Source organism: Danio rerio, chromosome 16 (assembly GCF_049306965.1).
Source record: "Danio rerio strain Tuebingen ecotype United States chromosome 16, GRCz12tu, whole genome shotgun sequence".
Taxonomy (NCBI): domain Eukaryota; kingdom Metazoa; phylum Chordata; class Actinopteri; order Cypriniformes; family Danionidae; genus Danio; species Danio rerio.
Window position 1 is genome coordinate 56340001 of NC_133191.1, and position 17500 is coordinate 56357500.

At 39.8% G+C, this 17500-nt stretch overlaps 1 protein-coding gene across 2 annotated transcripts in view; it reads left to right on the top strand.

Moving 5' to 3' along the window:
• The window catches only part of LOC101882461 (mannosyl-oligosaccharide 1,2-alpha-mannosidase IA), a 358413-nt gene that overhangs the window by 162416 nt on the left and 178497 nt on the right, over positions 1–17500 (top strand). For both annotated transcript variants that reach the window (XM_017351571.4, XM_073925560.1), the window contains exon 2: positions 13267–13363. In XM_017351571.4, coding sequence (XP_017207060.2) covers positions 13267–13363 — 97 coding nt within the window. The remainder of the gene's footprint in view (positions 1–13266; positions 13364–17500) is intronic.

The following is a 17500-nucleotide window of genomic DNA, read 5'->3' on the forward strand; positions in this document are numbered from 1 at the left end:
CTGATACTGTAGTTGACTAGAAGTGGACATTAAATACAACTGATGACTCGCAGGCTGGCTAAGACTAGCTCAAGGTAATGGGGGGCATTATTACCTAGTCCAACATGTCTGTAATTAATAATCTAATGCAGTAGTTTTTTAATCAACATTTTGTTGATTATTATTTGTATTTTTAAATCTCCGGCTGCTTGCATATTTACAACCTTTGGCTCTAGTATGTCTCTACTTTTCAGTCTCGTATAAAGAAAACATCTAAACACTCTTTTTTGTCAACTGTTCCTTTTTTTGTCACAATTTATTAACTGGTGTCTGTAGATGTCAATTGTTATGCATATTTTAAATGCTGAAAATGTTTCTTAAAATATGTGTTTTTTGATTTATATTTATATTCTGGATATTATGAAAAGGAATTGGTTCATGCATAATTACCTTTAATATTTTTAAAATTGGGGTAACAGTGTGGCTCTGTGGTTAGCACTGTCACTTCACAGCAAGAAGGTTGCTGGTTTGGTTCCCTGCTGGGTCATTTGGCATTTCTGTGTGGAGTTTGCATGTTCTCCCCGTGTTGGCGTGGCTTTCCTCCGGGTGCTCCGGTTTACCGCACAATCCGAACACCTATAGGGCAATTGAATAAACTGAATTGTGTGTGTGAATGAATATGTATGGGTGTTTCCCAGTACTGGGTTGCAGCTGGAAGGGCATTTGCTGTGTAAAACATAAACTGGATACGTTGGCGGTTCATTCTGCTGTGGCAAACCCCTGATGAATAAGGGGCAGAGGCAGTGGCGCAGTGGATAGTGCTTTTGCCTCACAGCAAGAAGGTCGCTGGGTCGCTGGTTCGAACCTTGACTCAGTTGGCGTTTCTGTGTGGAGTTTGCATGTTCTCCCTGCCTTCGCGTGGGTTTCCTCCGGGTGCTCCGGTTTCCCCCACAGTCCAAAGACATGCAGTACAGGTGAATTGGGTAAGCTAATTTGTCCGTAGTGTGTGATGTTTCCCAGAGATGGGTTGCGGCTGGAAGGGCGTCCGCTGCATAAAAACTTGCTGGATAAGTTGGCGGTTCATTCCGCTGTGGCGACCCTGGATTAATAAAGGGACTAAGCCGACAAGAAAATGAATGAATTATTTTTGTCTGTCTTTTTGCGTTGTTACTATATACTAAACTAATTATTTATGATTGCTAACAAACAATTACTATTATTTAAATATTATTTAGTTTTAAAAAGTTAGTTTGAACCAGATTATATCAACTGTTCAATTTTTTTTTGGGCTAGAAATAATTGCAAACCAGCACTTATTTAATGAAACCATTTGCATAGTGCAATAATTTGGAAGATTTGTCTTGCCTTAAAGGAAATCCTCCTGTGAGCTGCTCTATTTGAGAACGCATGAAACATGACTGTGTGTAAATCTCTTCTGAATGCCTCTGCAAAGGTGACTCAGAGTCATCACTGATGGCTAATTAACTCCAAAGGAGCTCTAATATTTAACACTTCTCAGAGTTTTCTCGGCAACTTAAAGGGAAGAGGATTATTCAGGTATTTTAAATGAGTTAAATGAGATAAATCGAAGGCAAAATGGCTCAGTCACCTCACAGCAAGAAGGTTGCTGGTTTGAGTCTCAGGTGGGCCAGTTGGCATTTCTGTGTGGAGTTTGCATGTTCTTCTAATGTTGTTGTGGGTTTCCTTTTGGTGCTCCGGTTTGCCCCATGGTCCAATCGCATGCGCTATAGGGGAATTGATGAACTACAGTAAATTGGCCGAAGTGTATGAGTGTGTGAATGTGGGAGTGTATGAGTGCTTCCCTGTACTAGGTTGCTGGAAGGGCATCCTGTGCGTAAAACAAATGCTGTAATAATATAATATAATATAATATAATATAATATAATATAATATAATATAATATAATATAATATAATATAATATAATATAATAAAATATATAATATAATATAATATAATATAATATAATATAAAATAATATAATAAAATATATAATATAATATAATATAATATAATATAATATAATATAATAAAATATATAATATAATAAAATATATAATAAAATATAATATAATATAATATAATATAATATAATATAATAAAATATATAATAAAATATAATAAAATATATAATATAATATAATATAATATAATATAATATAATATAATATAATATAATATAATATAATATAATATAATATAATATAATTTGAAATAATATAAGATAATAAAAAATATATTATAATATCATGTAATATAATTTAAAATAATATAATATAATATAATATAATATAATATAATATAATATAATATAATATAATATAATATAATATAATATAATATAATATAATATGATATAATATAATATAATATAATATAATATGATATAATATAATATATTCCTTAACTTCACTTTATTAATCAGGGGTTGTCACAGTGCAATGAACCGCCAGCTTATCCAAAATAGGTTTTACACAGCAGATGCCCTTCCAGCCACAACCCAGCACTGGCAAACACCCATACACTCTCGCATACATTAGGGCCAGTTTAGCTTATTTAATTCACCTGTACATGTGCTTTTAATGTAACATAATTTGTGGTTTGATAGGAGGGACAATTTAATTTCAGAATGCATTTGATTGGGCGCAACTTTGTACATGCCCATAATTGCAAAATTATGTCATCAGAGTTTTTGGCATATTTTTCTTTTATCTTTTAAATGTGATGCATAAATAACAAACTTTAAATCTGGATTTCCCCGATAAAGTGTTTAATTAAAGTGTTATTAAAAAACAAGAGCCTTATTCACAGTGAAGGTAGTTTTGTTGCAGCATCAGATCCGTGTTTCCTGGCGTTCAGTGCAGAATTAATTGGCTCTGCGGTTATTAGTGAGCTTTTGTAAAACTCACATCATTAATTTACTGCAGTGTTTGGGCAGATAGACCCTGTCGTCTTGTTGTCATGTGTGTGGGTGAAAGGCATGGAAACATGTGCAGGTCACATTTTAACACAAAATCATTTGAATTTCATTGTGCATGAGGAAGAGGGTGCTTGTTCTTAAGGCAATTAACATTTTTTGCATTGTCTCATTTTTAATGACAATAGAGCAGCCTTGGTTACATGAGGTGTTTTTGGTATTTTTCCTCCACAGACATTTTTAAAATATTCTTTGGAGCCTTGAACCAAACTAATTAGCTTCGAGGTGAATCACAACTTCACAAACTTTGTTTTTAAGCATAAGAAATTCCAACTGAAATTTTGAAACATTCCATTTTGTAATTAAATGTTCTTTTATGGCAGTAGTGTTTATATTTAATTCAAAATAAAGCCATATTTATGTCATATATATATATATATATATATATATATATATATATATATATATATATATATATATATATATATATATATATATATATATATATATGTATGTATGTATGTATGTATGTATATATTGTTAAAAATATATTTGTGTAACATTTTTGTACAATTCTATCAGCATTTGTTACTTTACACTATTGTTGCATGATTGGTTAAACTAACTCCATTCGATATCCATTCAGAATCCTCCCTACCAGACTCCACCCATTCTGACCAGGCCTACTCTAAATCTACACTTTCAAACTCCACCCACTTTGACCACAGCCAATATGAATCTGCCCTCTTAAACTTCACCCACTCAGGTCACACTCACTCCGCCTCTCAATCTCAAACTCCTAATCTGGGCATTCCCTCTCTGAGATCACTTTCTCAGACTCCACATACTCTGACCACACCCACTTTGAATGTACCCTCTCAAAATAAATTGCCAGGTTTTCATTTCTCAGTGTTGGATCAAATATGGACTAAACCCAATGCTGGGTCAATGATTTCAATTCAGTTTAAATTATGCTTTTAACCCAACAGTTGGGATAATCCAGCATTTCTTAGTGTACAAGAAGATTTCTATTCCTTTTTTTTTATTTTGCCTTCTCAGACTCCACCCACTCTGACCACATCCACTCCGAATTCACCCTATCAGACTCTTTCCACTTTGGGCACATACACTCCTACCCCACCCTCTCAAGTTTCACCCTCTCTGGTCACTCCCACTCTAAACTCACTTTCTCAGACTCCACCCACACTAGTCACCCTCTCTCTGAATTCACTTTCTCACTTTCTATTCACTCCCTCTCTCAATCCACCCTACCAGAAACCACCCACTCTGACCACACCCACTCTGAATCTACTCTTTCCAACTCCACCCACTCTAATCACTCCTACTCCGCCCTCCCAAACTCCACCCAGAATGACCACACCCATTACGCCTCTCAAATTCCACCCACTCTGACTACCCTCACTCTGACCACATCCACTATCGATCTGTCCTCCTAAACCCTATCCACTCTAAATCTGCCCACTCAGACTCCACCTACTCTCGCCATGTCTATTCTAAATTCTCCCTACCTGACTCCACCCACTCTGACCAGACAAACTCTTGAATTCACCCTCTCAGACTCTACCCACTCTTGTCCCACCAACTCTGAATTCTGCCCACCAGACTCCACCCAATTTGGCCACACTCACTCCAAATCTACCTACTACTAATCTCTCCAAATCTCAAGCTCCTCCCACCTTGAATCTGCCTTCTCAAACTCCACCCACTCTGACCACATCCTCTCCGAATTCACCCTATCAGACTCTTTCCACTTTGGGCACATACACTCCTACCCCACCCTCTCAAGTTTCACCCTCTCTGGTCACTCCCACTCTAAACTCACTTTCTCAGACTCCACCCACACTAGTCACCCTCTCTCTGAATTCAGTTTCTCACTTTCTATTCACTCCCTCTCTCAATCCACCCGACCAGAAACCACCCACTCTGACCACACCCACTCTGAATCTACTCTTTCCAACTCCACCCACTCTAATCACTCCCACTCCGCCCTCCCAAACTCCACCCAGAATGACCACACCCATTACGCCTCTCAAATTCCTCCCACTCTGACTACACTCACTCTGACCACACCCACTATCGATCTGTCCTCCTAAACTCTATCCACTCTAAATCTGCCCTCTCAGACTCCACCTACTCTCGCCATGTCTATTCTAAATTCTCCCTACCTGACTCCACCCACTCTGACCAGACAAACTCTGAATTCACCCTCTCAGACTCTACCCACTCTTGTCCCACCTACTCTGAATTCTCCCCACCAGACTCCACCCAATTTGGCCACACTCACTCCAAATCTACCTACTGCTAATCTCTCCAAATCTCAAGCTCCTCCCACCTTGAATCTGCCTTCTCAAACTCCACCCACTCTGACCACATCCTCTCCAAATTCACCATATCAGGCTCTTTCCACTTTGGGCATATACACTCCTACCCCACCCTCTCAAGTTTCACCCTCTCTGGTCACTCCCACTCTAAACTCACTTTCTCAGACTCCACCCACACTAGTCACCCTCTCTCTGAATTCACTTTCTCACTTTCTATTCACTCCCTCTCTCAATCCACCCAACCAGAATCCACCCACTCTGACCACACCCACTCTGAATCTACTTATTCCAACTCCACCCACTCTAATCACTCCTACTCCGCCCTCCCAAACTCCACCCAGAATGACCACACCCATTACGCCTCTCAAATTCCACCCACTCTGACTACCCTCACTCTGACCACACCCACTATCGATCTGTCCTCCTAAACCCTATCCACTCTAAATCTGCCCTCTCAGACTCCACCTACTTTCGCCATGTCTATTCTAAGTTCTCCCTACCTGACTCCACCCACTCTGACCAGACAAACTGTGTATTCACCCTCTCAGACTCTACCCACTCTTGTCCCACCAACTCTGAATTCTCCCCACCAGACTCCACCCAATTTGGCCACATCCACTCCAAATCTACCCTCTTAAGCTCTATCCACTCCCATTCCACTCCAAGACTCCGCCCTCTCAAACCAATGACCAAACCAATGCTTTATGACCTTTTAAAAGAGGCTTCATCTTCTTTGGCCAACATATATTGCCCCTGAAAGACCTTTTTTGTCTTGGTTACAGGGTGAAATGTGAGAGAAACGTGTTCTTGACAGGTTACACGAGCTTCAGCATGTTTGTTCTTCCAGAAGTTTGTTGCAATTTTCCTGCTAGACCTCCGCGCTGGGATGAAAGACCTCAGCCAGATAAAAGCCCATTAATGGCTGCACGCTCGCTTTCATCTCATCTGGGGATCGCATGAAGCGCACAGGGGACTCATTATGTTTCCATTTGGTCAATATATATATATTTCTCTCTCTGTGTGTGCAAAAACAGCATTTCAGGCGAGCCGATATGCGGATGGTTTGATGTGCCATGCAGAGGCTTATGCAATTTTAAGATAGATGTTTCACAGAGAGCAGCAATTTATCAAAGTGTCAGACATGGGAATGTGTTCTTCATTTGGGGGAAAATGCACTGGATGTTTCTGTAATGGCTTTATTTGCTCATCATTTAAGCTGTCCGAGTCATTTACAAGCGGTGTGTTCTGAGATCTTAATAAAGGCCTTCCGTCAGCGCGTCTGAGACGTGATCTTATCAGTTTTTGCTGGTATTTGTATGTAAATTGTGGCGGCAGCACATAGAGGATAATACTGTATCTGCATATGGACAGATTGTGAGTCATAGTTCCTTGGATTTACAAGCTGTCCAAACATTTATGAATCCATTTATTAAAGCCATCTGGATTTCATGTGTTGGTTTATATGCAGATACTGACTACTGTAGATCAGAGAGGAGTGTGTGTTTGTGTTGTTTTTACATCTATATAAAATTAGGTTTTACTCGGTGAGGATGTGTTACATTAATCAACAGTGACATTTATAATGCTACATGCTAAAAATAGATTGCTAGGTTGTTATAACTCAGTGTTGGGTCAAATATGGACACGCTCAATGCTGGGTTAACTTTTTCAATTAAGTTTCAATTGTGTTTTTTAACCCAATGTTTGGTTTGACCCACTGTTGGGTAAGGACTACCCAGCATTTCTTAATGTACAAGATTTCTATTTTGAAGATATTTGTTTATTTGAAGGGCAGCACGGTGGCGCAGTGGGTAGCACGTTCGCCTCACAGCAAGAAGGTAGCTGGTTCAAGCCTCGGCTGGGTCAGTTGGCGTTTCTGTGTGGAGTTTGCATCTTCCTCGAGTGCTCCGGTTTCCCCCACATGTTCAAAGTGTAAATTAAACTGGAGTAAACTAAATTGTCCATAATGTAAGTGTGAGTGAATGGATGTTTCCCAGTGATGGGTTGCAGCTGGAAGAGCATCCGCTGTGTAAAACATATGCTGGATAAGTTGGTGGTTCATTCCACTGTGGTGACCCTAGATAAATAAAGGGATTAAGCTGAAAAGAAAATGAAAGAATGGATGTTTGTTTGAAATGTTCATCACACTGAATCCACCCACTTTGGCCCAGCCACCACAAATCTGACCTGCAAGACTCCACCCACTGTTGTCACGCCCACTCTGAATCTGCCCTCTCAGAACCCCACCAACTCTGACCACTTCCACTCAGATTCCACCCATTATTGTCACCCTTACTTTAAAAAGTCCCTACCAGACTCCACCCACTTATCACACCCATTTTGACTCCACCCGCTTTTCACACCTGCACAAAATACTTCCCACCAGACTCCAGCTTCATTGGACACACTCACTTTAAATCCACCCTCTCTGTCTCCACTCCCCCTCACTCCAAATCCTCTGTACTAGACTCCACCCACTCTGGCCACTTTCAGTCGACCGTCTCACAATCCACCTGCTTTTGGTGATAAGCCACTCCAAATTAGTTCTTACAGACTATACCCACTCTGGCCACCCCCACTTTAAATACTTCCTCTCAGACTCCACCCACTCTAGCCACTCCCTCTCCAAATATATTCTTTCAGGCACCACCCACAGTGTGACACCTACTCCTAGTTCACTCTCTCAGACTCCACCCACCCCCTCACGCCGAATCCTCCCTACCAGACTCCACTCACTCTGGCCACACCCACTCATAATCCACCCTCTCAGACTCCACCCACTTTTCACACCTTCTCCAAACCCTCCCTTTCAGACTGGACCCTCTTTGCCACACCCACTTTGAATCCCCCCTCTTACACCCACTCTAGTCAGTCCAATCCAAATATATCCTCTCAGGCTCCACCCGCAATTTTCACATCTACTCTTTATTTGGCCTCTTAGACTCCACCCACTTTAGCCATTACAGACTTTACCCATTCTGACCACACCCAACTATGATCCAGCCTCTCAGACTCCACCCATCTTTTCACATCTGCTCCAAGTCCTCCCCACCAAACTCCACCCACTCTGGCCACTCCTACTTTGAATCCACCCTCTCACATTCGACCCACTCTAGCCAGCCCATTCCAAATATATCCCCTCAGGATCCACCCTCAATTTTCACACCCTTAGACTCCACCCACTCTGACCATGTCTTCTCTGAATCCTCCCTCTCAGATTCCACCCACTCTGGCCACACCCACTTCAAGTTCTTCCTTCTTAGACTCCATACACTCTAGCCACTCCAACTCCAAACAGATCCTCTCAGGCTACACCCACAGTTTTCACACCTACACTAAATATGGCACTTATACTCCACCCACTCTAGTCACACCTCTCCAAATATGTCTTTACAGACTTGATCCTTTCTGGCCACCCACTTTAGCCACTCAAACTCTGAATTCTGCTCTCAGACTCCCCCCACTCTAACCACGCCTTTTTAAATATGTCCTTACAGACCTTACCAATTCTGGCCACGCCCTTTCTGAATTCACCCTTGCAGACTCCATCCAATCTATAGCCACTTCCACTCTGAATTCAGCTTTCAGACTCCACCCACTATAACCAAGCCTTTTTATATATGCCCTTACAGACTTCACCAATTCTGGCCACACCCATTCTGAATCAACCCTTGCATTCTCCACCCACTCTAGCCACTCCCACTCTGAATTCAGCTATCAGACTCCTCCCACTCTAGCCACTCCCACTTTGACTTTAGCTCTCAGGCTCCACCCACTCTAGCCACTCCCACTCTGAATTCAACTCTCAGACTCCACCCACTCTAGCAACTCCCTCTCTGAATTCTCCTCTTAGACTCCACCCACTCGCTGATTATTCTAACTTAAAATACCTAAAAATAGTAAAACATTAAGTTGTTGGTTGTACTTTAGTCATAATTGTATGCTAATGAGTCAGAACTGTGCACTGATATGCATATATTTTTGCACAATAAATGCAGAACATCTTGCTATACAGTATTTACCCTTCTGTCTTCATAAAATCAGTGTTAAAGCTCTGCCAGCACTGTTATCAGTGCCGCTTTCTACACACAGATAAAGTGGACATGGCGTTTTAACAGCTAGAAAACCTGCTATTATTTATCCCTGAACTCCCTCAAGAGAAACCAAAGCGCTAGTACCGATAAGCGTTCGTCAGAAACAGACCATCGCAGCATTCACCCACATCTGCTCCTTCATGTTGAGCTAAAATAAGGATCGCTGAGCATCACAGTTGGAATTTCTTCCTGTTAATTCCCTATCATGTCGGAAAGGCTTTTTATGGCGTGCTTGGAGCCGATCCCACACCAATTATTGGCTTCCTCCTCCGGGGAAGAAAGTCTTTTTCAGAGCGTGTCTTGTGGAGGTTTTTGGTGCCAGACGTCATCTGAAGCAGAAACACTCATTCTCGGAGATCAACCCTGGAGACTCGAACACACATCCATGCACTGAAAAAAAGTGTTTCATTGGACTTACTGATTTTTTTAAGGTAAAGTTGAAGTCAAAATGATTTGCCCTCCTGTGAATTTTTTCCCTTTACAAATATTTCCTAAATGATGTTTAACAGAGCAAGGAATTTTTCACAGTATTTCGGTCCGTGTACGTGTTGTTCATTTGATTTCTAGTTTTAAACGGAATTTCAAGAGTTCACACTTAGCTGATGATTGGTAATAAGCTAGTTTGGCATGCTGTCCTGGGAGAGAGCCTCGAGCCTGGAGCTTCCTCCAGTTGCAGGGCGAGAGGGGAGTTTGAGCTCGGGTAAATCTCGAGAACCCCCCCCCCCCACCTGCTGCGTAAAGGCTAATTTATACTTCTGCGTCAAACGCCGGCGTATGCTACGGCGCTGACGCATAGCCCTTCTCCGTGGCCGTCGTTGTCGCTGACGTGCACCTCTCAAAAAATGTTACTACACGTCGCAACGACCCGTACCGCTAGCTCTGTGATTGGTCGGCTTGGTAGCGCTGACTAGTCTGGGCGGTACCGAGAGCCGCGCGAATGGTGCAAGCCTGATTGTTTACAAGTGTGGAGTCCCGCGAAGGAGCTCCGGATGGAAAGTTTTGTTTTGTGTTTACCTCATAGTTAAAGTTGTTGCACGTTTGCCGGTTCCTGCCTCAAAATGAGCGAGTTTGAGCCACTTGTACATCCAGGAAGTTTTCAGGAAAAGCAAAACAGCAGAGAAGAAACTCGACACAGAGGAACATTTACACCTCACTGCCAACTAGCGTTTCGGAAGTGTTAATGCAGACCAACAGAGACAGCGCACAGAAGTATAAATGCACAGCCACGCGCGTTGCATGCGCCGTGGGCTACGCCGGTCACTTGACGCAGAAGTATAAATCAGGCTTAAGGATTGCTAAGGTGATGTGTTGCTGACAGAACTGAATTTGGTGCTAATTTGGTATATTTACTTAAGTCTCATGTTTTTGGGAGTGTGGGAGGAAACCGGAGGACCCGGGGAAAACCAACGCAAGCACAGGGAGAACATGAACTCCACACAAAAATGCTGGGTGGATACCTGAGTCGGAGGCATTTTTTGTTGTGAGGCCGCAGTGCTAGCCACTGGGCCGCCGTGCTGCCCTGTAGAAAAAAGGAGGAGAAGGAGTGGAAGGGGGGATTCTTCAAGACGAAGTTGACTAAAGGTAAAGTGTGGTTGGTTATTTATACTGGGTTAGGAATAGTCTGATTGGTGGTTCGTACATTAGCTTGACTCGGGGCCAGCCGTGTCAATCATAAGCACGTGATCCTCTCGAAATTAGTTTATGAATAAACTTCACAAAGAAAACTAATAAAACTGCCATTTTTAGTTTTTTTCTGCATTTTCTGGACAAGCAAAAAAATACTGTTTTGTTTTAAGAAATGATATGACAAAATACGGCAGCTTTAAGACGCCTCTCATATGGAGAATGAAGGCACACGCATTGTTCAGGTGTGAGTTTCTCACAGACTTTAAAGGGCACCTATGGTGAAAAATCTACTTATTAAGCTGTTTGGACAGACATGTGTGTAGGTATAGTGTATAGACCGTCATTTTGGGGTGATATAAACACACACAGTCCTTTTTTTTTCAATTTAACCAAAAAAAAAAACGTTGGACCAATTGGAGCGGTTTTAAGACCGACCGCAACTTTACGTAATAATGCGCCCCCCCCCCCACTCCCACCAATATTGATTGACAGCCTTGCGTCACGATCATATCCTCAGTTACTTGTTGCACGCCAGCTATTTTCAGTGTGTGAGTCAAAGCAATATAACTAAAGGAACACCCTTGCTCTATTTTTTGATGAAAAGCTCATTAGGCTCAACACAAGATCAATATTCTCCACATTATTGCTGTAATCGGAATTATTGCTTGTACCTTTTGCGTGGCGCCATGCATTTCCGAGTTCTGGGTGTGGGTTTCTGTCGGCGTGTACGCGGTGGAGCTTCGGGTCAGCTGCTCTGCGCTGCGTTGGTTTCTGTCGGCGTGTACGCGGTGGAGCTTCGGGTCAGCTGCCGCGCTGCGTTGGTTTCTGTCGGCGTGTACGCGGTGAAGCTTCGGGTCAGCTGCTCCTCGCTGCGTGGGTTTCTGTCAGGCTGCACGCAGTGAGCTTCAGGTCAGCGGCTTGGCGCTGCGTGGGTTTCTGTCGGCGCAAACGCGGCAGAACTTAAGTTAATTCAGTGTGTGTGGTTATTAGTCTCGGTGTACACGCTCGGCACTTTTACACCGAGACTATACAAAGACACAAATGATTTTGTACTCTCTGCTTGGTCTGTGTCCGACTCATACATGTACGACTGAATGCTCATCCTAGCATAGCTTAGCTTAGCTCTCTCTCTCTGTCAGCCTGTCTGTTGTAAACACAGAGTGTAGGAGCTCTTGGCTCCGCCCCCTTGTTACGTTGGGCGGAAAGCCGAAACTGTGAAGCAACACGCCCCTAAACAGCAGTGTAAACGCCCCCAACATGACACTTTTTAACACATTATAATAAAAACATCTGAACTGTGTGTTGAACTGAACCTATACTGGCACACTCAGAACAACCATAATATTAATATTAAATCATAAAAAAGGGGTAAACTATGTGCCCTTTAACAGAGTATCAAAATCTTGATGGAATCTGTTATGTGATTGGCTGGGCCATTCTACAGCTTGATTTTCTTTCTCTGAAAGCATCTGAAATCTCCTTGGCTGTGTTTTGGATCAAATGTCTGCGGATCAAAATGTCTGTGTCTTGCTGAAATGTCCACCCTGGGTTCGTCTTCATCCTCCTGCTGATGTAGATGTTGGACTGAAGCAGCTGATATTCATTTACACTGAGAAAGGGCAGAGGCTTGCTGAAAAACTACTGAGAGATTTCAGCTGATGTCTGGGCTTTCACTGCATTTCTACACCTCCCTTTCTTCATGTGTTCATTACGTTTTCCCTGCGTCGTATCATTTTATTACACAGAACTTCATTAGCAAACTAATTAGTTTTGTTTTCTTTGCATATATGAATTTCTTTGGTTGTTATTAACATCTGGTGACAATTTCAAGGCAGCAGCCCCTTTAGAGAAATGCTGATAAAAACGGATGACGAGTTCAATACTTATTTCCCCCTCTGTAAATCCCTAAAATATGATGAAAAGCTCACTTTGAGTCCAGTTTTGAGGCGGATACTGTTTCAAACACAGAACAACACACTGGCTGAGAAAGCATTGATCATTTGTTTGGTTATTAATTTATTTCCTTGGTAATGTTTGCAGGTAACAGTGCGTTCGCTCATGAATTTATGCATGTATTTGATTAATGTGATCCTGCAGGTCTGCTGCGTTTCTGCACTGCTAATTATGACAGCATTTTTTGCCACCAGCAGAAACAAATAGACTTCGTGGAACATGATTCAATTCTGCAGTTTTTTTCTTGTAATTCATAACATTCTCATAAATAAAAAATAAAAATTGTAAGAAGCACATTTAATTTAATTTCCCACATTTGTTTTGTGTTGTTTCAGATGATGAAGTTTGCCTGGGACAACTATAAGCTTTACGCTTGGGGCAAGAACGAACTCCGACCTCTGACCAGGAACGGACACATCGGGAACATGTTTGGTAAGTGAAATGAGGATTTTACATCCTATTTTACTGTTTCTTTAGGGTGTATTAAGTCGTATTTTGCAGATGATTTTGTTTCTCTGCTCACAGGATTGAATATGGTTTATCAACATGACATCCCAATGCAAAAGTTGTTTTATTAATGCTTATAGGCTACCCTTAGCCCATTTTGTAAAATATTGTGTTGCTTGTTCATACTTATTCAACTACTTATACATAGTTTTGGAGATTTTTTGGGAATTTTTGTTTATGTTCAATCCATCTAAATTTGTTAACTTAATCAATTTTTGTTGGAACAACACAAATGAAGTGTGTGCACTCTTGCATTTATTTTTTTTACAGTGTATACATCCTTTATTTATTTGGTGGTATGCAAAGAAATGCATTAAATAATCCTGTAAGTGGCATTAGTGTGTAAAGAACTAAAGTTGTTGTGGTCATACTGCCCCCTAGTGTTCATTTCACATACAAACTACAGTCTAATGTGCGTTGAAGTACGTTTTTGCAGTTTCACAAACATATAAACTAAAGCACATATTTCCCCTGAGCCTGTGTTGGTTATTTATCCTTTATATACGGCTTGATAATTGAAGTGGCATCTAAAATGGACTGTGTTTTTGCTTTGTGTTTATTAGAGTATTGAGGGATCACTTGCTGCACAGTTCTGAGATCAGAGTCTCTCTGTATTAACTGTGAGCGCTTGGTGTTTTACACAGTACTGTGTGTGTGCTGACAGAGTTGCTGACTGTGTAGAAATGTTATAAATGTGGTTGGCTTTTTCTATTAGGATGCTGTCGCTGCATGTGTGGATGATAAGACTGAATACAATTCAGAGCAAACTGACCACAACATACAGGATGTTGAATTACAGTTTGAATGATGGAAGGGGGAAAAAATATACCGCAACAAAGTATTTTCGTTCGTTTATTTTTTTTTATTTTTTTTTCTTGGTGATAATCCAAGGCTAGAATGAAAAAACAAACAAACAAACAAACAAACAAACAAACAAACAAACAAACAAATAAACAACCAAACAAACAAATTAAATTCAGATTCAAACAAATACATAAACATAGTTTATTTATTTATTTGTTTGTTTGTTTATTTATTTATTTATTTATTTATTTATTTATTTATTTATTTATTTATTTATTTATTTATTTATTTATTTATTTATTTATGCATTTATTTATGTATTTATCTATGTAATTATTTATGTAGTTATTTATGTATTTATTTATGTAATTTATTTAAATAAATAAATAAATAAATAAATAAATAAATAAACTCTACATGCTACAAGCAAACACCATGAAAAACTTAATAAAAAACTTACCATAATATAATTACTTAAATAAACAAACAAATAAATAAATAAATAAATAAATAAATAAATAAATAAATAAATAAATAAATAAATAAATAGCTTAAATAAATGAATATATAAATACACTCAGGGCTATGAATATACAAATCAATCTATCTATTACCATAAGCCTATATTTCTATAAATGCAATGCCTTCAAAACTCAGTTGATGATAAATCAGCTGCTTTCAGTGCAGGATCAGGACCTGTTCGTGTCGGGCTTTACCGTAATAATGCAGCCTGTACTGTTGAAATATCAGCACACTTGACATTTGGAGTGTTGCTCTGCTGAAAGAAGTGAGGAACATGGATTTTTGCCGGTTATAGACAATATGAAAGGTCAGTGCGGGAATGAGGTGAGGAGTTCAGTATCGTCTGAAGTCAAACTGAGCTTCTGCTGCTCTTCTGTGCGCTGCAGACTCAAATGCTGAATCCTGGGACTGTCGGCACGCTGTACTGATCAGCTTTACAGGCTTTTATGATCTAATCATATCTAAATAGACAAAAAAAAAGAATCCATATGTTTTAAATCAAGGTGGCGCAGTAGGTAGTGCTGTTGCCTCACAGCAAAAAGGTCGCTGGTTTGAGCCTCGGCTGGGTCAGTTGCTTCTGTGTGGAGTTTGCATGTTCTCCACGTTTTCGTGTGGGTTTCCTTCGTGTGCTCGGGTTTCCCCCACGGTCCAAAGACATGCGGTACAGGTGAATTGGGTAGGCTAAATTGTCCGTAGTGTATGAGAGTGAATGAGTGTGTGTGGATGTTTCCCAGAGATGGGTTGCAGCTTGAAGGGCATCCACTGCGTAAAACATATGCTGGATAAGTTGGTGGTTCATTCCACTGTGGCGACCTTGGATTAATAAACGGACTAAGCTGAATGTTTTAAATCAAGCAGATTTTATGGAAGTTCTATTTATTTATTTATTTATTTTTTTTTTTGTAAAATGAGCATAGGGCAGCTGGTTTTGGATACCATCATTATAAAGCTTTATTCCTCAACTTTCTACAAGTTGTTAAATCAACGCAAAAGTAGATCAACATATTTCAATGCACTCAATATTTTTTTACTCCGTTTCAGTGCCTTTTTTTGTGCATATATATATATATATATATATATATATATATATATATATATATATATATATATATATATATATATATACACACACACATACATACATACAGTTTAAGTCAGAATTATTAGCCCCCCTGAATTATTAGGACTCCTATTTATTTTTTCCCCCAATTTCTGTTTAACAGAGGGAAGATTGTTTCAGCACATTTCTAAACATAATAGTTTTAGTAACCTATTTCTAATAACTGATTTATTTTATCTTTGCCATGATGACAATAAATAATATTTTACTAGATATGTTTCAAGGCACTTCTATACAGCTTAAAGTGACATTTAAAGTCTTAACTAATAAGGTGAACTAGGCAGGTCGGGGTAATTAGGCAAGTTATTGTTTAACAATGGTTTGTTCTGTAGATTATCGGAAAAAAAATTGCTTAAAGGGGCTCATAATTTTGTCCCAAAAATGTTTTTAAAAACATTAATAACTGCCTTCATTGTAACCAAAAAAAAAAAAAATCTGACTTTCTCTAGAAGAAAAAATATTATCAGACATACTGTGAAACTTTCCTTGCTCTGTTAAAAATCATTTGGGAAATATTTAAAAAAGAAAAAAAATCAAAGGAGGGCTAATAATTCTGACTTCATATATATATATATATATATATATATATATATATATATATATATATATATATATATATATATATATATATATATATATATATATATATATATATATATTATTTCTAAGATGGAAAATGTGTTGAATTAACGAATAATATATCCAAAATAAAGTTAAGAAGCACCAAATATCTTTGAAACTTCTCTCAAAACAAAACAAAAGAAAGAAAAAACATTGATTTACTGACTTGCAGACAATTGAGGAATGAACCTAGGTAATGATGGTATCCAAAACTTCAAATCTTATTCAGACAGCACACCCCACTATTTTCCAAACATTCAGTTATCTAGACAATCATGCAGTCGTTAGGCTGAGCTTAAAATGCAAGGTTTCCCAACTAGGACTTCACAACTGTGGAAGATCCTTTATGAACTGTCTAACGTACGCTACTCTCACCTGGGAAGCTGTGCTCAAAGCACCCGCTGACTGCCTGGAGCTCAGACGTGTGCATATGCTGCAGCGCATGCCAGAGAGTGTGTGTGTGTGTGTGCGGTCCCGTGATTAGCATTTTCAGTGGTATAGTATGGATGGAGAGCTGAATTGTTAGTAGAAACGCCAGTTGACGTGGATCGTTTTCCTTCTTAAACGGCGTCTGATACTAAAACATTTTAGTGTTAACAGGGCCTTAGAAGCACAGATGCATTCGGTGTTGATGATCCCTAACAGTGTTTTCTGCCAGTCCCTCAGATTCAGGACCTCTGCTACTTTATCTCCTAATTGCTGTTCGCTATCAGAACAACCCAATTAGCCTCAGGAAACTATCAGTCTCACCAATCGCATGATCCGATGGCTGCGAATTAGTCATTTTGTTGAAAAAAAAAATCCCTCGAGCTTGAGGAGGAAAAAAGACGTGCTTCTTTTTTGAACTAATCCAATGATAAGCCATTGGGTTGGTGCGTGCAGGTTTTCCACCTCTTACAAGATCCTCGATCTTTATGTGTCCCGGTGAAGCGGAGTATGAAATTGAGCGCTGCGTCCTTTAGTTCAATCCCATGAGTAAACAGACATGCAGAAAG